The following is a 24,090-nucleotide window of genomic DNA, read 5'->3' on the forward strand; positions in this document are numbered from 1 at the left end:
AAACAGAGGGCCTTATAGCCCAAAAAAAATCTACTACGTGGGAGCGGAGGCCGCGGAGGATCCTCAGCACCCACCACCGAACATTAAGTCCAGCCGAGTGTGCCTCTCCTCCACGATCTCCCACTCTCCCAAAACCACCCCCCCCCCCCCGGGTGCCCCCCACAATGCTGAGGTATAGGTCAATAAAAGAGAAGACCCCCTCCCCCCAACACCTCCCGGTAATGTGTCCCCTCAGGCGGGGAGAGGCCCCCGCAGGCTCCACAGCATACCCGAAGGTTCCCCCCCCCCGCATAGGAGATTAAACAGGTCAAAACATAGCCCAGTGCTCCCCCCTACCAGCAACCAGCGCTGCGCAAACAGGCCATAAGTCCCCTACAGCAGAAGTCACATTTATCGCCCCCGCACTGGGGAGCCAAAAGTTCCTGTAAATGATGGATCAGCTGATCCGTGATGGTGGGTTGCTGTCCGGACCTCTCCACCAGCAAAACCCTTGTTCCTCCAGATAGCAGCTCAAAAAGTAAAGGGGGGGATAAAGGGTCACGTAGTAGCAAAGCGTTGCCCAGCTCAGTGCAGAACAAAACAGGTGTCAGTAGTGGCATCCGGGAGCAGACCATGGCAGACAGCCCGGGGCGGGTTGCACTGGCCGGGGTGCGGGATTGTAGGGAGCTAAGGGCAGCATCAAAAAAGAAATAAAAGCATAAAAGACCCGTCCGGGAAGTGTCCCAATAGTCCGCGACAGCCGCCCATGTCGGAGTGGCCCCTAAGGGCCCCCAGGGGGAGGAACCCCACGGAATCAACGGGGGGCCCGATTGGCAAGGGGGGAGGTGCGGGGGGGTGCCCATCACAAAATAAAAATCAAAACAAAAAACCGGGTGGCATAGAGGGCAAGGGGGTGCGTACAAAACACGTCAAAGTGTGCATATCACCTATGTCAGTGTGTCCGCCGCCATGGAGAAGTGGGGCTAGTAGCTGCAGTGGGTAGCCCAGGGCCTACTCACGTGGTGCTTCTCCCGAAGCCGATCGGTGTCTCCGACGTCCTCGTTGCTGGCGGGGGGGCTGGGGGCCCCGGTTAACCGATGCACCCGATCTGCCCACTTGCCGAGGGAGTAGCTGCAGCCAGTCCGGGAGCGGGATGGGCTCTGTCCCCAGAAACCGAAAAAGAGCCGGTAGGTCGGTGGCCGTCTGCAGGGTGAAGCTTCCAGTGTCTTTGCGGAACATGACGGACAGGGGGTACCCCCAGCGGTATGTGTAACCCAGCCGTTTGGCCAGGTCAAGGAGTGGTCGAAGAAGGGCCCTCCGCCGCAACGTAGAGCGGGACAGGTCCTGCAGAACACGGATGGTCGCTCCATTCACTTCCACATCACCAAGCTCCCAGGCACGTCTCAAGATGGCTTCCTTCTGCGCATAACGGTGTAGTCTGCACACAATGTCCCTCGGTCTGTCCGGGTCCGTCGGTCGCGGGCCGAGAGCCCTATGCGCTCTGTCTAAGGGGACCACCACTTCTGGATCTCCGAGCACTGTGCGGATGATAGCGCCAACCACCGCGCTCACGTCCTCCGGACCTGCTGTCTCCGGGACCCCACGGAGCCGCAGGTTGTTGCGGCGGCTCCGGTCCTCCAAGTCCTCCACGTGCAGTTGGAGGGAGATGGCGGCATCTCTGTGCTGGTCCCGCGACTGTTCCAGCGCGGTGACCCTGGCTTCCAAGGATGTCAGAGATGACTCCCCCGCTGACACTCTTTCCGCAATCCCGGAGACCTCTCCGCGGACCTCCTGTATGTCCCGCCGGTGCGTCTCCTCCAGCCGCAAAATCAACGCCTCAACGGCGGACTGTGTTGGGAGGGCCTGGAGCATTTCTCTAATATCCTGGTCCAGCATGGAGGGCCCGGAAGCCGCCGGGGCAGGCATCACCCCCGCTCCCTGCTCCGTCTCCTCCATACCCAACTCCGGAGGTGTCTCCTCGCCGGGCTGGAGCGAATCCAAGGGTGCCGAGCGTGGATGCTTCGGTGAGGCCTGCAAAGCCTTTCGTGGTGTTGCGGCGGCCGCTCCCGGTGGGGATTCCTCGCCGCGCCCGAAGTAGCGGCGGAACGAACCGGCGGATTTGCTGTGGGGGGTCCCTCGAGTTGCTCCCCGTGTCCGGTGCTTCTTAGATGAGCTCATGCCGGTAAAAAGGATTATCAGCGCCGGGGCATGAGGCCTTGGACCGGGAGCTCCAAGAAAAAGCTGCCTCACTCGGCCATTCCTTAGCCACGCCCCCCCAAGTTCAAATGTTTTGCCTGCACTGGAGAATGCAACAAAACGCACATCGTTAAGGCTGGGTTCACAATGGTGTGCTGCATTTTGGCCACAGTGAAGGCGTTTGCGTGGTTTAAATGTTTTTAGCTGCAGTTTCATCAACTTCACTTTAGAGATATCCAGGGGGAGCTTAACACTGAAGGCTTTTTTACCTTCATGCACACAACGCATGAAGGCAAAAAAACTTAACCCTTTACAACTACTTTATATATAACTGAACCATACTCACCTTCCAACTTGCAGTACAGTGCCAATCCCCATTTTCACTTTTGTCCCAAACCTAAAAAAAAAAAAAAAAAAAGTCAGATTCTGATTTGATTTTTAGAAATGTAAACCAACACTTATACATATACATTTACAGGGTAAAAATGCCCCACTACCTGTCCTAGCCCTAAACATATACCTGCCTCCAGGTTACTGCTGCTGGCTCCAGCATCAAACAACGATTTGAATTCTCTTTAACCCAGTAACATAAGTTTAGGGCTCAGTCACAAGGACATTAGAGCACTTGCAACACCCAAGGAGTTGCAGGTGACCCATGCAACCAACCATTTAAGTGAATGGCAGTATGCAATTGCACAAACCCAAATGCTCTTTTGGGTCAGCATGTCCCCCATGCATATGATGTATTCCCCAAACAAGAAACTTCTGCCACTGTACATACCATCTGTGGCTCCCAAGGTACGAGTCAACTGATGCATATGTTACAATTCCATTTGCTTCCATTTAAGCAAGATTTCCCTTGGTAAGGCACAATTTTTGTATGCAATTGTCTCCTATATCCCGTAGATAACTCAGAAGCAGGGCGTCGAGGGGTATAGAGCTGGGCGATAAAAAATAAAATAAATTCACAATATAATTATTATTTTTTTGATTGACACCGCGCCGGTCCTGAGAAAAGGAGTTTTTAGGCAAGGTCACGGCTTCGGCCCAGTCCACGGCATCTGGCTTCGCTGACTAGGCTGAAGCCGTGGCCATGTCTAAAAACTCCTGCCCGCAGCACCTCAGGACCGGCACTGTGTCAGCGCCGGTCCTGGTGAGGAAAATCTAAAAAAAAAAAAAATTTCCCCAGCCCTACTGCATACAGTCTCCAGAGTATCTGCCATTGCGTACCAAAAAGTGGCGGAGTTTGGGACAGGACCAGACCATGTGAAAGAAGGTGCCCAGTTCTAGATCACATCTAGTGCAGTTGGTGCTGAGGTCAGGGTATATGCCCGCCAGCTTCTTTGGCATGCAATATGCTCTATGGATAAAATTTAGTTGTATGAATCTATCCTTGGCCGCAATCATGGATGGGATGAATGCTGTTAGGCACTCCTCTCCCAAAGAGGGGATATCTACCTGCCATCTGGCCATGCATCAAATTTTTTTTTTTTAGGTCATGGGCTATTGTTAAGTGCAAGTAAAGGGAGGAGAGGGGTTTGTCCAGCACCCCCAAGATCAGGTGACGCTCAATCGAATCTGGCTCGAGCGTCACCTGATGCGGGAATTGGGCTCTAAGGGCATGCCTCAGCCGCCAGCATCTAAAAAGGAAAGGTCTTAGGAGGCGGTGGGTCTGTTGCAGCTCCCAGAATGAGGCAATCTTGCCCCCCTGGCATCACCTGTCTAAGGGTGGCGATTCCTTTCTCAGCCCACCCAGCCGGGTCTGGGATTGTGGACAGATGGGGGAAGCAAGGGATTGGCTCAGAGCGAGGTGTGCAGGGAAACACATGACTGCTTCACAAGAACCTGAAGCATGGTTTTCATAGGTTCTGTCACTGCAGGATGGGCCCTACTCCCCTGGTATGCCAGGTTCGTCAACAGTGCAGAGGATCCTAGGAGGGCAGCCTCCAACTAGACGGCAGGGTTCTGCCGGGGTTGGGAGAACCACCACCTCACAGTGACCAGGACCGCTGCCAAATATTATATCAGGACGTTGGGTAGTGCCAAAACACTTTTGGACAGTGGAAGGTAGAGTATATTTTTTGCCACCCTTGGGGGTTTCCCAGCCCATACAAAGGAGATCACTATGCTTTCCAACCAACGGAATAAGGTCCTGGGGATAGGGGTCGGAAGGTAAATAATTTTTAATAGATTACCTCGTCCTACCGGAGTCAGTAGTAAAGTACGCCAGGTGGTACACCTCTGAGTGAGTTGTGTTAATAGTGGGTGCGGGTTTCTATCCAGATAACCTACAATCCCATTCCCCACCTCCCATTCCCCACCCTCACCCCCAAGTGAATTCATACACCCATTTCAAAAGGTGTACATGTGTCCAGATAGGGCATTGACTAGTGAAGCTAGAATAAGAGCGAATTATTCCAATTTATTTGAATGCCAGAGAATCAGCCAAAGTGATCAAAGACAGTCAGAGCTGCGCAGAGGGAGGCAGAGGCATTGACTAAAATATAAGAGGGAATCGTTGGCATATAGAGAGTTTTCCTCCACCGCACCTATTCATATGCCCTTAACTAACATGTCCGCTCTAAGGAGAATGGCAAGGGGTTCCAGTGCCAGGGCAAATAAAGCTGGGAAGAGCAGGCATGCCTGCCTCATTGCAGAGAGGAGAGGATCCCGTTGGTTCGAATAAGATCTCTAGGTTGGGCATATAGCAGCCGCAGCCAGGAATCAGGACCAAACCCAAATTTGGAGAGGACCGCCCATAGGTAGCCCCACTCGGGCAAGTCGAAAGCTTTCTCGTCGTCTAGTGAGGCCACCACACCTGGGTCATCGGGAGCAGCAATTGCAATGTGCGTATATAATCATAATGTCCGTGCCCCTGCCTGGCATAAACCCGAAGAGTTTAAAGGGAAGGGTTTTGAGGATTAAAATACTAACTCCCCTTGAAAAGTGGGTGGAATGATAGTGATGTCCCACCCAAGGTTTCTTTAAGCTAAAAGCCTTCTTCCCCACCAGGTGGGTCTCCTGGAGAACATGTGAGGGCCATAAGATTTAATAAATTGGAATAGGGATCGCTTAATCGCCAAATTTAGGCCTCTCGTGTTCCAGGAGAATACCTTAAGAGAAGACATCAGTACTAGGTTAGAATATTGCAGAATGAAATGGGGGGGGGGGGGGGGGGGGGGAGAGAATCAACACTCTCCAGTCTGGGCATCTGGACCTGGAAGGACACAAGGGAGATATAAGCAAGCATGCAGTGTCAGGCATATCATTAGTAGGCAGTACTGTCACATAAAACAAGTAACTTAAGGCCTCCAACAACAGCCACCATAACCAACCATCCCCCAAACTCAGGAGGAGGGCTTCCATCCCCAAAATAAACTTGGCTCAGCGGCCTGACGTGAGGGAAATGTGCAACAGGTACCTGGCCCCTACTTCAAACCAGTGTTGAAAAGCAAAACAAACATGTTATAGTCCAGCAAGGATAGGTGGTGTAGATCTCCCGGATCCCCGGGGGCACATACTTATGTCTTTGCGGAAACGATGCAAAAACAAGAGTTCTGAAACTCATCACTGTTTTAACAGCAGGCATTTCAGTGTCCGAGTGTCATAGGTCAAAATTACTTGAGGGTAATATGTAAATCCTGCAACCGGCCAGAGTACTTTGCCCCATGGCCCTGCGGAGGAGAAAGGAATACCCTCCAAGCGTCCACAAGTCCCCCTCCACACAGAAGCCCCCAAAGGATCATGGACAAGACCATGCAGAGAGGGCTGCAGATGAAGCAGGAGTAGTCACTGCGCAAAGGAGCGGTTTGTAAGGCAGGGTTCACAGGGCATCCGGTCAGGCATCCCCATCGGGAAGAATACAAAACATAGGAGTGACACTAGAGGGTGTGCACCCTCGCCATGCAGGGGTAGGTAAACATTTCTCAGAAGTCAGCATGAGTAGCTGCAGTGACAAATCACGGCAGATTCAATTAATCATAAGAAGCATTCAATTAATCATTGTAATAGGAAACAGCATACCTGGTGGACATCAGCTGGGGAGAGTTTAAGCCCACGCCACTGCCTTCCTGGGCAAGGTAGAAAATTGAACCCATTCCCCACCCTGGACCGGCAGCTTGGCAGGAAAAAGCATGCTATATTTGATTCCCTTCTGGCGCAGCATGCCTCGCACATGATTGAATGATTTATGTTGGCATTGTGTTTCTACCGAATAATCCGGGAATATGAGGAGCTTTGAATTCTCGTATTTTAGTTCTCCTTGCAGACATGCAGCATGGAGCACCGTATCAATGCCGGTAATGCAGAAGCTTAAATGTGAACGTGCGCGGCAGGGTCCCTGGCCGCCGGCATATGATGGGCACGCTCAATAGAGAAATGTGGGGAGAATTTGGCTCTGGGAAGTAGGGATGGGAGCAAGTATTTCATGAACTCCAACGGGACGTTCCCCTCAGCTCTCTCAGGGAGGCCGAGAACCCGCAGGTGCTACGCCTGTTCCGGTTCTCTGGTCTACAAGTTTTTGACCTTAAACTTCAGGGCCAGTATATCGGTATGGTGGTCTCTCGGAACATCCTCTGCCACCCGATCCTGAAATGTATCCATGTCCCTTCAGATGAGGGCAGTCTCAGTCTGGACATGGTCAATTTTTGTGTTCAGTGTGGACTGGCAGGTAGTGATAGCCAACATTAGGACATCGAAGACTGCAGAGCCGGCCTGAATAGTTCCATCAGGCGGGGGGTGTCCGTCTGAGTCTCCATATTGTGCGCCACGTGGGTAGTAGGCCTCAACACGGGATGGGTACTCACAGGAGTGGCTGCGTTGCTCTTTTGGCTAAATCTTCTGCCCCCGGGCATCACCCAGTCCTCCCGCAGAGGATCTGATAGAGGGTGGGTGTAATGTGGTCATCTTACACCAGGACCCAAGCAGGACCAGAGGCCGGAGTCGGGAGCTCTTCTAATACAAGTGCGCTTCCAGGACCATCTTTGACAGGCCCCCACAGGTTACCAGTTAAGAGTTACACAAGAGGTCTGGCACTAGAATTATTGTGCTCGCTCTGACGTTCAAAACAATACTTCACGTGTGGTGCAATCCAATTTACATATGCATGCGGGAGCAATGTATACATTCACACTTAAGCACAGTGGGACAGGGGCGCATTCAAATTTTCTCTTATTATATACAAATTAATTTTTTAGGGATCAACTTTATTGCCATCGTAAGGGATGAACATCCCTTGTGACAACATGGGCCGTGACAGTTGCTCTTTATGGAGAGATCTGGGGTCTATTAGACCCAAAATCTTTCCTCTAGCCTCCCATGCAACCAAACACAGATCGGTCTAATCGGCCGCTTTCCTGGCTGCTGGCCAATAAAGAGGCGGCACCGAAAACAAAAAAAACTACATATCGCTCTTAATTTCTGGGGTTATAAAGGGAGGGGGAATGACATCAGTTCCTCTCTCTCTGTTAAGAGCAGCCATTGCCACATCACTCCTGGGCTCCGTGGTGCAACGGTAGAGCCCGAAAAAGGTGGTGGGGAACCCCATTCCTTCACTCGCAGGAGTGGTAGAGTGGCTAATTAGCCACTTGGATCACTTCTGCATGAAAGAATCACCAGGTGAAAAGGGAAAAATGTAATACTTACTTTTTCTGGTGCCTACCCATGGAGGCATACCTATGAATGGGAGAACTGTGTGGGGGTCATGCCTACTAGAGGTATAATGAGGTGAACTCTGAGAACAGAGGCATGAGTGGAGGATTAATGAGCATGTCCCGAACTCCCGATCTTCTATTTGGTAAAGATGTGTGGGATGACTTGCATGAGGGCTGTAGTGAAAACAAAAAAAATAAAAGTTTTCCGTGCCGGAAGTCAACCCGCACAGTTTCACCAGATAGAAGATCAAGAAGTCATGGGAGGTCAGGACATATGCGTACATCCTCGGCTCATGCTTTTCGCAGTTCTCAGAGGACGCCTCATCATACCTCTAGTAAACATGACCCCCACCCCATACTGTTCCTCCCATCCATAGGTATATAAGGTTAGGGGTTACAATTAATTTACTAGCAAAAAAATATTGATTTTAACTTAAGAAACAAGTGTAAGAAAAAGATTTAGACTTTAAATGGTTAAACTTCCTATATTTACACATTAAAAACATGACAGACTGCCTGGATTTTCTCTTTACACACAGAAGTTTATCCCTTTGATCCAAGTAGTAAGAGTTAGTTACGTTTCATGTTAAAAACGTGCCCATATGTTTTTCTTTTGACAGCTGAGTGAGCAGTTAAGTCTCTCCACTTGTTTTATGAAAGAATCGGCAAGCTCTGCAATAGAGATCATCAAGGGGCTTGAAACGAGATCACAATGTAACGATTAATTGTGCAGCTCTACAGCCAAGCACAAAAATTCCTCAAACATATTTGAGGCCCGCAGCCCCCATACACACGAATAAGTATTAACAGTGTTGGGACACTTACACAGTAAAACGCAGTCTGCAATACACGTTACATATGGTCGCACATGCTGGAGTGAGAGTAATGTTTAAAGCTCCAGACCTCATCCGTAACACTAGACTGATGCTACAGGGAGCTTTGAATGTGTGGTCTAGGGTAGTAAAATAAGTGAAGTCTGTCGCCGTTTCACGCAGTGCAACCTCATCTTTTATATTTTGCCATAAAGTTGGGTCATTTGTGTGCCCCAAAATTAACTTCAGTCCGTTTTTGTGGCATTATTGATAGATTCAAATTTAAACCACCACCATTTTATTCTCTATGGTGTCTGCTTTCAGAAAGATTTTTTTTTTGGGGGGGGGGGGGGGGGATACAATTTTCAGGCCTAAAAGTAGTTTTTTTAATCATTGTATGTAAAGACAGCTCTGGCAGCAAGAGGGTTGAACCTCCAAAAGGTAGGTGTGAACCCAGCTGGCGGCTGTTAGAGATGTCACAAGGAGAGAACTTTGCACATGACACAATAACACAGTGTTGACCCCACTCTGTACAAGTCATTGATAAAAGGTAGGCCATGTGTGGAGCCTTCACCTTCCTTCTCAGGGTTCTCTGCACCCAACTATAGGGTGCACTCTGTGATAGGATGGCTAGGACAAGACACGCATGTTTTCTAGTGTAGATGTGACTGTAGTGGACTGTTTTGTAAACATCAGATGTGCCATCACTGGGGGCAACACATGGAGGGAGGACAGACTCTGATCACGTGTACACCACATGGGGCTTCACCCCATCACCGTCCATACAACGCAGCATGCTGGAGAACCCCCATCTCATGCCCCACGTGCTCCTGCTCTGCTGCCACACACTCACTTTCACGCTCTGATCACTGGAGCAGGTCGCCATTCGTCTGCCATGGAAATCAAACGAGACATCGTGGATGAGATCCTTGTGATCAGCGGCGATGCTCCGGGCTACGAACATACCGGGAGCCGAGTCGTGACACTTCACTGACTTCTAATACTCGGCCCCTGACGTCATACGTACACCCGAATTCCGAGCAAAAAGCCCCGCCGCCCGCTCACCAAGAGACAACCACCGCGCATGCGCGTCACCCGGCGCCTTTTTTTACGTAGTCCGACCGTCACGTGATATCAGGGTGGCGTCACGTGCTTCAAGAAATTAGGATTGTGAAATCAGTGTTGTTACAAAGTATCGCACAAATAATAGGGAAACGCCATTCTTGTATAAACGGGTCCTTGCAGAAAATAATCCTTTCTTATAAACGACATAACATTACTAAAACCCCTTTCACACTGAGGCACTTTCACGTTAAAAAAATAGCACCTGAAAGCTACTTCCCATTAATATCAGTGGAAGCTTTCATACTAGCGTGTAGTGTCATATTTTGCTCCCCATCGTAGAATGTTCCGGAAGTGACGTTGCAGCCAGAAATTTCTCACTGCGCATGCGCAATGCTTTTCAAACACTTGCGCCATGCGTTCCAGAGGATTTCCGACAATGCAGTTCAGTGAAACCATCAGATAATGTCATGGAAGCGAGGGGAGGTAATCGTGACGTTAACTTTAGACAGAGCAGAGAGAGAGCGGATAACTGTGGCTCAGGGAGGGGATTACCTCCCCTCACTTCTGTGACATCTGACGGTTTCACTGGTCTGCATTGACGCAAATCCTTTGGAACACATAGCGCAAGTGTTTGGAACGCATCGCGCATGCGTAGTGCAAAATTTCTGCCCGCAACGTCACTTCCGGAGCATTCTACGATGGGGAGCAAAATATGACACTACAAGGGCATAGCTCCCAACTGTCCCTGGTTTCGAGGGACTTTCCCTGATTTAGAGCAATGTTTCCCCCTCATTTGTCCCTCATTTTGGTCTGATTTATATAGTTGTATATAAAATGAACTTTTTATCTTTCAAAAAGTGTTTCCCAGTGCTAAACCTTTCATCTAAATTTTAAATGGCTGCATTTGTAAATGCTAAAAGTCAATATAAAGGAATAAAGGGGACATCAATGGCTCCTGTGTCAGGTATAGTATCGCATAGTAGCCCATTATGCTTTGCCTTTGCAGGGAAACCAAGAGTAAGTAAATCCATCAGGGGTTTACCATCTCCATCAGATTGTCCCCCACAGCTATTACCTTTTGTATCACTTGACCCTCCCAGATTGTAAGCTCTAATGAGCAGGGCCCTCTGGTTCATCCTGTATTGAATAGTATTATAACTGTACTGTCTGCCCTCATGTTATAAAGCGCTGCACAAACTGTTGGCACTATATAACTCCTGTATAATAATAAAAATAATTTGTTATTATTATTTATATTAATAATGTTTATTTTGTGTTAGGGTGTTTAGTTATTTATTATTATTGTTATTTTTTTTGAGGGTAAGGGCCGGTTCACACTGCAGGCGATGCGAGGCGACACCGACTTGCCTCGCCGCGACCTGCCGCGACCTCAGCGGCAACTTGCAGATGACTTCTGTATAGAAGTCAATGCAAGTCGCCCCGAGGTCGCCCGAAAATAGTACAGGAACCTTTTTTCTGAGTCGGAGCGACTCGAGTCGCTCCTCTCAGAACGGTTCCATTGTACAGAACGGGGGCGACTTGTCAGATCGAGGCGAGGCAAGTCGTGTCGCCTCGCATCGCCCGCAGTGTGAACCGGCTCTAAGGGGTTAGGGTTAGGCATTAATTATTTCATATGGCGGCCTGAAGGGTGTGTTCACATTGCCATCTCCACAATGCAGCACATTAAACTCACTTCTGTGTCAAGTGCAGCTATGATGTTTGCGGCATCAGAGTGCGAGAGTTTACTTCCTCTTCAAGCACCTGTAAACTGGCTTTCAACCGTGGTTTTTTTAAAGTGATCCAGCACAAATCGCATTTCAGTGGCCAGTACAGCCTGCCACCCTTAGGAAAATAGCCTTATGCCGCATACACATGACTGGACTTTCCGTCGGAATGAACTCTGACGGACTTTTGGAGGGACTTGCCTACACACGATCACACTAAAGACCAATCGTTTAACGCAATGACGTACGACAGGACTAGAAAAAGGAAGTTCAATAGCCAGTAGCCAATAGCTGCCCTTGCATCGTTGTTGGTCCTGCGGACCTGCATACAGACAAGCGTTTTTCTCTATAGAAACTGTTTCTGGCGGAAAGATTTGAAACATGTTCTATTTCTAAAATCCGTCAGATTTTTCGACAGAAAAGGTCTGATGAAGCCCACGCACAATTGAATTTTCAGACGAAACAAATCCGTCAGAAAGTTCGGTCGTGTGTACACGGCATTAGACATTTAGGGTTTCTTCAGGCAAGCATTGCTCTCAGAAGAGAAATCCGTGTAGATCATTTTTCAGAGGGCATTTGACAAGTTTAAACTGACTAGGCTATCCTCCCAGGAAGCTGTCAAAGTGGACAGCAGACAGATCCCCTGCTGATCGAAATGAAAGATGCCCATGGAAAGGACCCTTATGCCGCGTACGCACGGTCGGATTTTCCGACGTCAAATGTTCGATGTGAGCTTGTTGTCGGAAAATACGATCATGTGTATGCTCCATCGAACATTTGCTGTTGGAATTTCCACCAACAAATGTTTAATAGCAGGTTCTCAAATTTTCCCACAGCAAAACTTGTTGTGGGAATGTCCAATCGTGTGTACACAAGTCCATCGCACAAAAGTTCACACATGCTCTGAATCAAGCAGAAGGAGCCGCACTGGCTATTGAACTTCCTTTTTCTGGGCTTGTCGTTCGTGTTGTACGTCACCGCGTTCTCACTTTCAGAATTTTTGGCCAACATTTGTGTGACCGTGTGTATGCAAGACGAGTTTGAGCCAACATCCACCGAACAAAAATCCACGGTTTTGTTGTCGGAAAATCTGATCGTGTGTACGCAGCATTAGATTGTCTGTCTGCCTTGACAGGTTATAGTGGAGGAAAGCTCAAACTTGTGCCCGAACCCACCTGAGCTCATTCCTGCTGATCACTTGTACATCACCATGGCATGTGCAGATCAAACACCAGGATAAGATGGCAGCTTCTTTGGCTGTATAGTATAGGAGGGTTTCGTTTGGATTTAAAAGCACCCTGAAATACTCTAAATAAACCTAAAATAAGTTTGTACTGGAGAGTGAAGAGAGTTTGTATTTATTATTATTATTTTTTTTTTCTTTGTGCTATCTGCTTCCTCACTGGAGACATTAAAGTGTTTGTACCCCTTAATAAAAAGATAACTTCTGTTCCTTTATAGCAGGTTAAACAGCACATTGCTTGTGCTTTGTAACCTGCCCCTCTCTAAACTGTAAAATACCTGGCTGATCCTGCTTGGTTCTGCCCTCCCACCTATAAACTGACCCCAGTGTATGATGGCTCTTGAGCCCTGACACCGTGGTCAGTTTACATGCCTCTGTCATCCACAGCTCTCCTCTGTCCTCCTCTAACCTCCTCCCTGCCTGTCAGCTTCTGTCTCTGTGTGAGCATCTCCCCACCCTTTCCCCCCTCCCCTCCCATCTCTATTAGTATACAAGTTCAAAAAATATCACTGCCAGACCCTCGCTTGTATGCAGCCCTGGATCGGAGTAGGAGAGCGGCCAGGAGTCACATGACCGGCCTGAAGATAACAGAAAAAAAGGTATTTAGAGGCTCTGTTTTAAAGAAACACTTTCAGAGTGCATTATTGCTGCATACAAGAGAGGGGCTGCAAGTGAATCTACCTATTTGGGTTGCAAGCACGTTAACATTTCTCAGTTTGTCCTGGTCATCAATGTCACCGGAATTGAAAGTGAGGGAAGAACCCAAATTTTGAGTTGTCACCAGAACATGTATAGATAGGAAATCTTTCAAAGGGTACACTTGCTACAATGACAATGTCTAAGAGGAGATTTACCTTAGGTTGTTACCTCACTTCTTGTTTTGTTTACAGGACAGGAGGTGAAGGGAAATCTCCTAAATAGGACAAACATGCCAAAAGCTGGCCGTACACTCTATAATCTGATTATGCAACCTTCTTTAGATCTAACATCAACTATGTAGTACAAGGGCCTACCTAATTTTATACAGATGAAATGTTTAGGTGTGTCCTCCTATCGCATAGTTTTGGTAACTTATCGTACAATCAGATTGTATAGCGTTTGTCCGGCTTTAAGGACATTGTACAATCCAATTGTATAGTGTTATGTGCAGCTTTAGCTATACATTTAAGCCTGGTACACATAATAAGATTATAGGACGAATGGTTGTCTGTTTTGTTTTACATGCTAGTCTCATATTTAAATGAGGTTATTAAAGTTATGAAAATTCTCGTACGACAGAATAAAAATTCGGAAGTGATGTGACGTATTGTATTTTCTGCTGAAAACTGTACTGATTACATGAAAATCGTTTGATCTGCATACCTCCCAACATTTTGAGATGGGAAAGAGGGACACCTACTGGCAAATACTAGGACACGCCCCCTGCCACACCCCCTTAAAGGAGAATTAACCAAAAAAAAAAGGTTAATTAAACCCACAAGGGATTTTTTTTTACCCCTTCTATTCCTTTATATTGGCTTTTAAAATGTACATATGCAGAAAGTTAGAAATTAGATGAAAGCTTTAGCAGTGCGAAACACTTTTTAAAAGATAAAGTGAATTTTATATACAACTATATAGATCAGACCAAAATGATGGACAACTGAGAGGGAATGAGGGGCAGAGGGACATTGCTCCAAATCAGGGACAGTCCCTTGAAATCAGGGACAGCTGGGAGCTATGGAGAAAAATGTTCGTCCCATTGGATAATTTCACACAAAACTTGTTGTGATCATCCCTCAAAAGCTCTGTACTAACAATTATGATATGATCACTTAAAAAGCAGTATTTTTCGTATGATTTTCTGATCGTGTGTACTAGGCTTTATTATAAAAGTTTGACAAGAACACATTGATGACTAATGATTGGATGTCAAACAAACCTGGCCAATCTAAATGCCTAGGTCTAGGCATCTTTCTGCGCTCACTACCACTTTGGTCCTCCTAAATCCACCAATTCAACATCAGTCAGCAGCAGAACCTAACATGCCCACATCAACCATGGCCCCCCTGTACCGCTGCCCTTACTTTAGTCCTTATTCACGTACTATTGGGGATCTCCAAATGGGAGGAGCAACAACAATGGGTTAGGACTATCTGTCACAGCTCGCTGTTTATTGGCTGCTCGGCTACAGTGCCGGTTGCCAAAGGCAGGTTGAGCGAATAATGCGGAGAGGTGGGCGTGTCACTAACCGGAAGAGGGTGTGGTTTGGGAGGCCGGTGCTTCTGTTGCTGTCGCAGATCAGGGCCGGAGCTGGTTTCCTCTTCTCTTCTCGTAAACAGCGCTGCGGTGTGCCAAGAGTGCCCGGGGAGCGATGCGGCCGAGCGTAGAGCTGTGAGAGCGGAGTTCTTTAGAGAGAAGGCGGACATTGGCGACATGGAGAACGAGTTCAAGAGCATAGACGAGGAGAACCGCTGGAGTCCGCTTTATGGAGTGAGTATGGACTGTGTACATTACTGGCAGTGTGTGTCCTCAGCTCTCCTTGTACAAGGCAGGCCAGCCCTGTCACTCTTCATCTCATTATTCATGTTTAATCATGTCCAATATCAAGGCTGAGAGATCATTGTGACAACTTGTTATGGGCTCAACTATTCCAGGGAAGTGCGTTTCCTTGTCGGGCCCATTAAAGATACCTAATAATTACTGGTGATTGGTTTCTGGGTTAGACAAACCATACCATGACATAAATTGTGATGTTGGGTGGAGTAGTCACACTGTACACAGGATTCCAGCAAAATCCACATCTGTATGCTATCACTGAAACAAGAATGTACCCTGGCATAATCTAGATTTAACACTCAGTCGCTGAAATCAGAAGGGACTGATGCCAGGGACCCCCCCCCCCCCCCATCGCTGGGGACCCTGGCATAAGCTAGATTTTACCCCCCCCTCTCCCATCGCTGGGGGCCCTGGCATAATCTACATAGCAACCCCCCCGATCGCTAGGGACCCTAGTGTAATCTACATCTCAACCCATGATCGCTAGGGACACTGGCATAATCTAGATCTCAAACCCCCCGATCTCTGGGGACCCTGGCATAATCTAGATCTCAAACCCCCCGATCTCTGGGGACCCTGGCATAAGCTAGATCTCAACCCCCCCCGATCTCTGGGGACCCTGGCATAAGCTAGATCTCAACCCCCCCCGATCTCTGGGGACCCTGGCATAAGCTAGATCTCAACGCCCCCCGATCTTTGGGCACCCTGGCATAAGCTAGATCTCAACCCCCCCGATCTTTGGGGACCCTGACATAAGCTAGATCTCAACCCCCCCCCGATCTCTGGGGACCCTGGCATAATCTAGATCTCAAACCCCCTGATCTCTGGGGACCCTGGCATAAGATAGATCTCAACCCCCCTGATCTTTGGGCACCCTGGCATAAGCTAGCTCTCAACCCCCCCCCCCCGATCTCTGGGGACCCTGACATAAGCTAGATCTCAACCCCCCCCGATCTCTTGGGACCCTGACATAAGCTAGATCTCAACCCCCCCCCCGATCTCTGGGGACCCTGACATAAGCTAGATCTCAACCCCCCTGATCTCTGGGGACCCTGACATAAGCTAGATCTCAACCCCCCGATCTCTGGGGACCCTGGCATAAGCTAGATCTCAAACCCCCCGATCTCTGGGGACCCTGGCATAAGCTAGATCTCAAACCCCCCGATCTCTGGGGACCCTGGCATAAGCTAGATCTCAAACCCCCCGATCTCTGGGGACCCTGGCATAAGCTAGATCTCAACCCCCCCGATCTCTGGGGACCCTGGCATAAGCTAGATCTCAAACCCCCCGATCTCTGGGGACCCTGGCATAAGCTAGATCTCAAACCCCCCGATCTCTGGGGACCCTGGCATAAGCTAGATCTCAAACCCCCCCGATCTCTGGGGACCCTGGCATAAGCTAGATCTCAAACCCCCCGATCTCTGGGGACCCTGGCATAAGCTAGATCTCAAACCCCCCCGATCTCTGGGGACCCTGGCATAAGCTAGATCTCAAACCCCCCCGATCTCTGGGGACCCTGGCATAAGCTAGATCTCAAACCCCCCCGATCTCTGGGGACCCTGGCATAAGCTAGATCTCAAACCCCCCCGATCTCTGGGGACCCTGGCATAAGCTAGATCTCAAACCCCCCCGATCTCTGGGGACCCTGGCATAAGCTAGATCTCAAACCCCCCCGATCTCTGGGGACCCTGGCATAAGCTAGATCTCAAACCCCCCCCCGATCTCTGGGGACCCTGGCATAAGCTAGATCTCAAACCCCCCGATCTCTGGGGACCCTGGCATAAGCTAGATCTCAAACCCCCCCCCCCGATCTCTGGGGACCCTGGCATAAGCTAGATCTCAAACCCCCCCCCCCCCGATCTCTGGGGACCCTGGCATAAGCTAGATCTCAAACCCCCCCCCCGATCTCTGGGGACCCTGGCATAAGCTAGATCTCAAACCCCCCCCCCGATCTCTGGGGACCCTGGCATAAGCTAGATCTCAAACCCCCCCCCCCGATCTCTGGGGACCCTGGCATAAGCTAGATCTCAAACCCCCCCCCCCCCGATCTCTGGGGACCCTGGCATAAGCTAGATCTCAAACCCCCCGATCTCTGGGGACCCTGGCATAAGCTAGATCTCAAACCCCCCGATCTCTGGGGACCCTGGCATAAGCTAGATTTCAACCCTTGATTGCTGGGGACCCTGGCATGATCTAGCCCCGGATCACTGAAAGCCAAGAGGACTGCAGCATAATCTAGAGCTGAACACAATCGCTGAAATCTCCTGCGTAATCTAGATAAAAAACCCTATCCCTGAAATCATAAGGGACCCCAGTGTAATCTAGAGCTAAACCCAATTAATAAAAAAAATTATATATTTCACTGCAGTGCGAGCTCTAACAAGTGGGCCCTTCAGTATCCTTCTGTATTGTATTTTATTGGATTGTAGCTGTATGGGCTTTTTACTTTGTAAAGTACTGCATAAATTGTTGGTGACATACAAATCCTGACTAATATTAATAATGTAGATCTGAACACAATCTCCTATATTGGGGCTCATTCACACCTGTAATTAGGGCCATCAGCAGGTTCCTGCTGTTGGAATCGCAGGTGTGTGAGAATAGCTGCAGCCACTCAGTCTGCACAATGACAGGAGCAACAGCTATCTGCTGCTGTTTGAATGTATCTGCACATTGAGTGTTTTTATCTGCATTTAAAAAGGTGATTGGCCTTAGATGCAGACAATTTGTGTCCAGCAGGACTGGTCCTCTGTTCCTGACTGCAGATAACCTCTGGATGTGCAGATGGATAGCCTTGTTTCCTGTCAGCCTGTCATTGGATGGTACAGACTTTCTGGCTGTAGCTGTTTTCGCATGCCTGTGATCTTGCCACAGGAATCCTCCGACAGCCCTAATCGCTTAATATAATTATAAATGCTGTCTTTAATCTTATTAAATCTGCAGCTTTTAGTAAAAGACTATCCATGAAGCCATGAAGCTTCTTGTTCAGGCACTTAATGTTATGGGGTGACTACTGTGTCCTGTTAGTGCTCTTGCCTTGTCATCCTGTCACATGCACCCCTGGTTGAGATTGCAAGCGGTTGTGCAGACACACGTTACGCAGGCATGGTTCACCATTTTCACTATAAGGAGCCATTCCAGAGCAATAATGTGCAGGTAGAAAGGAAGTTGCTGGAGGAGCTCAACTGTGATATGGGATACCCTGGAACTGTTATTTCATAAAAAAAAAAAATAAATAAATAAAAATAAAAAAGCAGCAACTGTTATGCCCTGTGCTTTAGAAAATTAAACATCATCCTACCGTTAAGATTTAAATGCAAAACAAAGCTCCCTGGGGTGAAAACACTTTCATGCACAGATACCAGTCCAGTGATGTAAATCGCACTGTTTGTCACTACAACTCCTGTTAGGGCTCTTTCTCTGATCCCTGCCGAGCAGGAGGATGACAAGCCCTTGTCCACTTCTCCTATGCAGAGCAAACACTGACACAGCCTGCTTTCCTCTATGAGCGGTCAGTTGGGAATGGACTGACTGTCCGTTTTACATCCGAGGGTCATTCAGTCTGCCAGACAGATAGGGAATCCATTCCATTTATCTGTATTTAACAGATAAGATCAGATGTCGATGGGTGTAAATGAATACATGTCCGTTTACATTCACTGCTCTGTAGAGGGCAATGAATGGTCCGATCAGATCTGCCTTAAAAAAATAAATAAAAAAAAACACTCTACAGGCGGACCAGGTCGGGCTGCCTGTGCGAAAAGGGCCTTACAGGCGCTTTACATTTTTCCACAAAATAAACCGGGCCAAAACTCCAAAACAATATTCTAGTCATGTCCTGACACCAACTACACACATTTTAAGTCCTAAGACACCTTTCACACCGAGGCGGTTTTCAGGCGCCTGAAAAAAAACAGCCCCTTTCACTCCAGTGTGAAAGCCGGAGGGCTTTCACACTGGAGCGGTGCGCTGGCAGGACGGTGAAAAAAGTCCTGCTAGCCGCATCTTTGGAGCGGTGTATTCACTGCTCCTAAACCGCTCCTAATCATTGAAATCAATGTGGCAGCGCAGTTATAGCACTGGCAAAGCGCCGCTGCAGCTGGGATTAAAACTGCCCCGCTAGCGCCCGCATACCGCCGCTAAAACGGCGATAAAAATAGCGCCGCTTTACTGCCGACGCTGCTCCCGCCCCAGTGTGAAAGGGGCCTAACTTCCACCAACCTTAAATCTGTCAGACATGACTTGTCTGTTCCCCCAGACTCTATAGCAGTGTCTGAGTTCCAGGTGATCCTAAATTGCCAAATGTGTTGGGTGTAAAATCCTAGCTGGATAAAGAATCCAATCTCTAAAGGTTTACGAGAGGAGCCTGGGAAATGTGTTAACCTAGACAGGACTTGCAGGACTCTACTACACACTTGTGGATCATAAGAGAACCATGCCACTGGACAGCCAACAAGGTGTCCACATCACATAGAGCTGCACAATTAATCATCAAGAATCATTATCCCAATCTTGATTAAAGTGTTTCACAATTCTTTCTATGCAAAGAATTATCTCTGCCCACAGCCTTCAAAAGAAAGGAAGAGAAAAACTGGGCAGTCTGCCAAGAATCAAAACATTCTTTATCAGTTGAACTTAAGTATAAACATTGTAACAATTTGTCAATGGAATAGACTTTGTGTGTAAGTGAGGAAAGGTTAAAGCGGTTCTGCACCTTTAAAAAAAAAATATTAAAAGCCAGCAGCTACAAATATTGCAGCTACTGACTTTTAATAAATTGACACTTACCTGTCCCAGGGTCCAGCGATGTCGGCAGATGACGATCGATCGCTCATCTCTCTGCTGCCCCGCCGCCATCCTCTGTCAGGGAATCGGGAAGTGAAGCGTTGCGGCTTCACTGCCCGGTTCCCTACTGCGCATGCGCGAGTCGCACTGCGCGTCTCTGCTGGTTGCCGTTGTGTCCTGGGAACTGTGTGTTTCCCAGAACACAACGGGGGGGGGGGGCCATCTGCGGCGGTCTGTCCCGGAAGTGGGTGCATAACTGCACCCCCTCCCCCCTGAAAGGTTCCGATTGTGGCATCGGAGGGGGGTGGGATCACATGAGCGGAACTTCCACTTTAGGGTGGAGAACCACTTTAAACAATAAACCCTTTTCTGACATTTGTTGGTTTCAAGTTATAAATTTTTTTTTTTTTGTTAGAAAATTACTTGGAACCCCCAAACACTATATATATATATATATATATATATATATATATATATATATATATTGACCTACATTTTTTAGTAGACACCCTAGAGAATAAAATGGTGGTTGTTGTAATATTTTATGTAACACTGTATATGTGCAGCAGTCTTTCAAATGCATTTTTTTTGGGGAAAAAATACTTCTCAGCTCAGCAGAGATCAAGAGGATGACAGGGTGGTCTCTGCACACTGTGATCTCTGTTCTCCTCTATGGGAGGATCGGATGAACATGGGCCGCCTGTCCGTATTCATCCGATCCGCTCTGCAGACGGATAGAAAAATGGGATTTTCCTCAGTCTGCAGAATCGGAACCATAGCGGAGACGGATGATATCAGGTGTCAGCGGATGTTCATCCATTGACACCTGCTATCCCATAGGAATGGATGGATGAAATACGGCAATACTGTCCGCATGTGTGAAAGGGGCCTAAATAGTTAAAAGTTCCATATCTATAACGGAAGCCTCAAGTTAGACAAATAGCTTGCCTGCAATTGATGGCTTTCTTGTGTACTTATGTGGCTTTAATACTTTGTTACTGATCTGGAAGCGTTTTGCAACCAAAGTCAGACGTTATTTACAACCTGTTCTGGATTGGTGACTTGGAAAGCTTTGAAGCATATAATATATATTTCCCAGCGCAAGAACTGTACTTGTCTGCTGATTGTTCTTTGCTTTCAGGTGAGGGGGTTTCCATGCTATAAGGAGTAAATGGATTCATGTGCTTTATAGTAATCCCATGAAAGCTGTGAAGCAGAATATTTACCATGTTGCATTGCAGTTGTCTATTCAAAGCAGTCTTTGTTCATCCAGATCATTGCCATATTAACAAATCGAATGGTGCTGTATAAGAAGTTATTGTCATCTTTGAGCCAGATCAGTGCCATTTTACAAAGGGTTTGAGATGGCCATGCCGCCATAGTTCCTTGTTACAGATGAATGACTTGTGACAGTTCAAACACAAAGGCCGTTCTGTTTAACGTTCAGAAATGAGGTGACTTTTTATTTATACATTCTTTAGGAAGTTTTTAAATTGTAAAATGGTAAATAATACAAAGTGGAAAATACTGAACAAATATAAAAGATCCATTTATTGCATTAGTGCGTTCCTCAAAAAATTTGTATTTTACATACAACTACGGCTGCAACTAATGATTATTTTCATAGTCGATTAGTTTTTGCTGTGCGTTTTTTAGATTAGATGTGAACCAGGGCTAAGATGTTTAGTAACGTAATGGGATTAAAAAGACTAACATTAGCCCTTTATAGTACAAAAAAAAAGCAGATAATCACTACGGGAAGGGGTTAATGTTTTTATTGTAGAACAGTGAAAGTAATATTTACAGTAGTGATGATACTTTTCTACTATAAAGGGTTAATTTATTTTTTTTTTTTTTTTTTTACCCCATTATATTACTGGCCGATTAATCGGTTTTGAAAATAGTAATTGATTTCATAATCGATTAGTTGTTTCAGCCCTACATACAACCAAAATATATACCTGTATTTTTCTTATGAGCATGTCACCCCTGTACAACATCACTAAGGGCTCATTCCCACTAATGCTGTGCTGTGATATGGTCTGCTTTAAAGCGAAGGTCCACCCTAAAGTGGACCTTCCGCTCATTGGAATCCCCCCCGGCACCACAATTGGCACCTTTTCAGGGGGGAGGGGGGTGCAGATACCTGTACAGGTATCTGCACCCACTTCCGGCGTAGATTCTGCAGAAGGTACACCCCTTTCCGAAAGTCCCCCGCTGCCTGCTGGGAAACACACGGATCCCAGAGACAGCGGGGATCATCCTTATTGCGCAGCCCGACTCGCGCATCAGTAGGGAACCGGGAAATGAAGCCGAAAGGCTCCACTTCCTGATTCCCATACCCAAGATGGCGGCGGCAGCACCCGAGAGACGATCGAGAGATCGGCTTCGGGTGCCGACATCGGGGGCGCGCTGGGCGGGTAAGTGTCACTATTTTAAAAGTCAGCAGCTGCAGTATTTGTAGCTGCTGGCTTTAAAAAAAAAAAAAAAAACGGCGGAACTCCCGGCGGACTCCCGCTTTAAGGCTGGATTCACACCTATGCAGTTTTAGTGCTTTTTTTTTTCATTTTGCAGATTTGCACTGCAGTCCATTTAACATGGTTTCCTATGGAACACGTTTTGTAGTGCAAATCTGCAAAATGCAAAAAGCACTAAAACTGCATAGGTTTGAATCCAGCCTAACACGACATCCTGGGATTGACTAGAATTGGAAAGTGCAACATTTAGGGCAGCTGTGCATATGAGCCAATCCGCTTCTAACTTCAGTTTGTTCGGTTAAAGAGGAAGTAAACCCTGATGAGTTTTTTTCATTCCCTGCAAAGGCAAAGCATAATGGACTCCTATGCATCGCATAGTAGCCCATTATGTGTCACTTACCTGACACAGGAGCCAGCGAAGTCACCGCTGTCCCCTGTAGTCCGCCGCATCCATCTTGTTCGTGGGGTCTCGCAGCTCTGCCGCTGTCATTCGGCGAAGCCGCGATGACGTCACTCCTGCGCATGCGCACGGGAGCCGACGCGCGCGGCAGCTCCGTCGCTGAGAATGCTGCGCTCAGTGCGCCTGCGCGCCGCTGTCTACGGCGCATGCGCCGTAGACAGCGGTGCCTGTTTTCGGGCAAATATCTCCTAAACCATATAGGTTTAGGAGATATTGCTTGGACCTACAGGTAAGCCTTAATCTAGGCTTACCTGTAGGTCAAAGTGGTTTGTAAGGGTTTACAACCACTTTAAGCTTTGACATAAAAAAGTGCTTGTTTTTATATAGAGTTGTACCAGATTTTGCACTCCGCTTTTAGTAGATCAACCCTACAGTTAAGCTGGTTGGTGCGGTAGGGTGGAGGAGAGCCTAGCGTGGTCAGTTTTTAATAAGAGAGCAGATGGACTGGCAGAAACACCAGGGATTTCAAACAAAGGAAGCAATACAAAGAGAATAGGATACTTGTTCATACATGGTATAGTAGTCACATACCAGGGATATGGAATTTTGAGTTAACATACTCTTTAACTACTTATGTTGTATGCATGTTACTGTAATCAAGTCAGATGATATATATTGGTTTAAAAGTCATAATACACTGGTGATATTCAGAAATCTTTCATGTTTGATGCTATTTACCGATGCAGCTCTGTAAGGGTGTCTACCGTTTAAGAGGCTAAAAAAAACCCTCTTGTAATTACTTGATACATTACTTGATACTCCATGCCAGGAAACCTATAATTTCTTCTAATCCTTTGCAGGCTCTTCAGCGTCCTGCTCATAAACAATAACATAGCCTGTGTGAATTAAATTAGTCATCAAGGGTATGTGATCGCTTGCTTTGGTAGTTCCTTTGTAATAGTAATGCCTTAATGAGAAATAGTTGGCAGGAACAAAAGCTTTCCCAGGCTCTGTCACATCATCATTGTATTGCTAATCTAGTTGTGTTTGGCAAAGATGCTACACATTATAAATAGTGGTACCTGTGATCTTATACTGACAACTAAAGATTTCCAGTGAACAAGAAAATGAAATTGGATAAAACAAAGTAGTAAGTACTGTATGTATTTAAAGCAGATCCCTGTTATTTTCCAAAGGATTAGTCATTTTGTTAGTTAATG

The 24,090-nt window shown here is 47.4% G+C and overlaps 2 protein-coding genes across 5 annotated transcripts in view; one reads left to right on the top strand and one right to left on the bottom strand.

Annotated features, from left to right (window-relative positions):
• The window catches only part of SEH1L (SEH1 like nucleoporin), a 74,929-nt gene extending 65,199 nt beyond the window's left edge, over window positions 1-9,730 (bottom strand). Inside the window, exons 1-2 of one of the 2 annotated variants that reach the window (XM_077492402.1) lie at window positions 9,492-9,730; window positions 2,522-2,572 (exon numbers count right to left, since the gene is read on the bottom strand). In XM_077492402.1, coding sequence (XP_077348528.1) covers window positions 2,522-2,572; window positions 9,492-9,602 — 162 coding nt within the window. In that variant the 5' untranslated portion in view covers window positions 9,603-9,730. The remainder of the gene's footprint in view (window positions 1-2,521; window positions 2,573-9,491) is intronic. The other variant, XM_077492403.1, reaches the window with a different exon arrangement.
• Window positions 9,731-14,909: 5,179 nt separating this feature from the next.
• Window positions 14,910-24,090, top strand: part of PTPN2 (protein tyrosine phosphatase non-receptor type 2) — a 127,872-nt gene continuing 118,691 nt past the window's right edge. Inside the window, exon 1 of one of the 3 annotated variants that reach the window (XM_077492404.1) lies at window positions 14,910-15,142. In XM_077492404.1, the coding sequence (XP_077348530.1) occupies window positions 15,086-15,142 (57 nt within the window). In that variant the 5' untranslated portion in view covers window positions 14,910-15,085. The remainder of the gene's footprint in view (window positions 15,143-24,090) is intronic. The other 2 variants (XM_077492405.1, XM_077492406.1) reach the window with 2 other exon arrangements.

This window comes from Lithobates pipiens, unplaced genomic scaffold, assembly GCF_037356315.1.
Source record: "Lithobates pipiens isolate NorthernLeopardFrog02 unplaced genomic scaffold, aLitPip1_a1.2 Scaffold_19, whole genome shotgun sequence".
Lineage (NCBI taxonomy): Eukaryota > Metazoa > Chordata > Amphibia > Anura > Ranidae > Lithobates > Lithobates pipiens.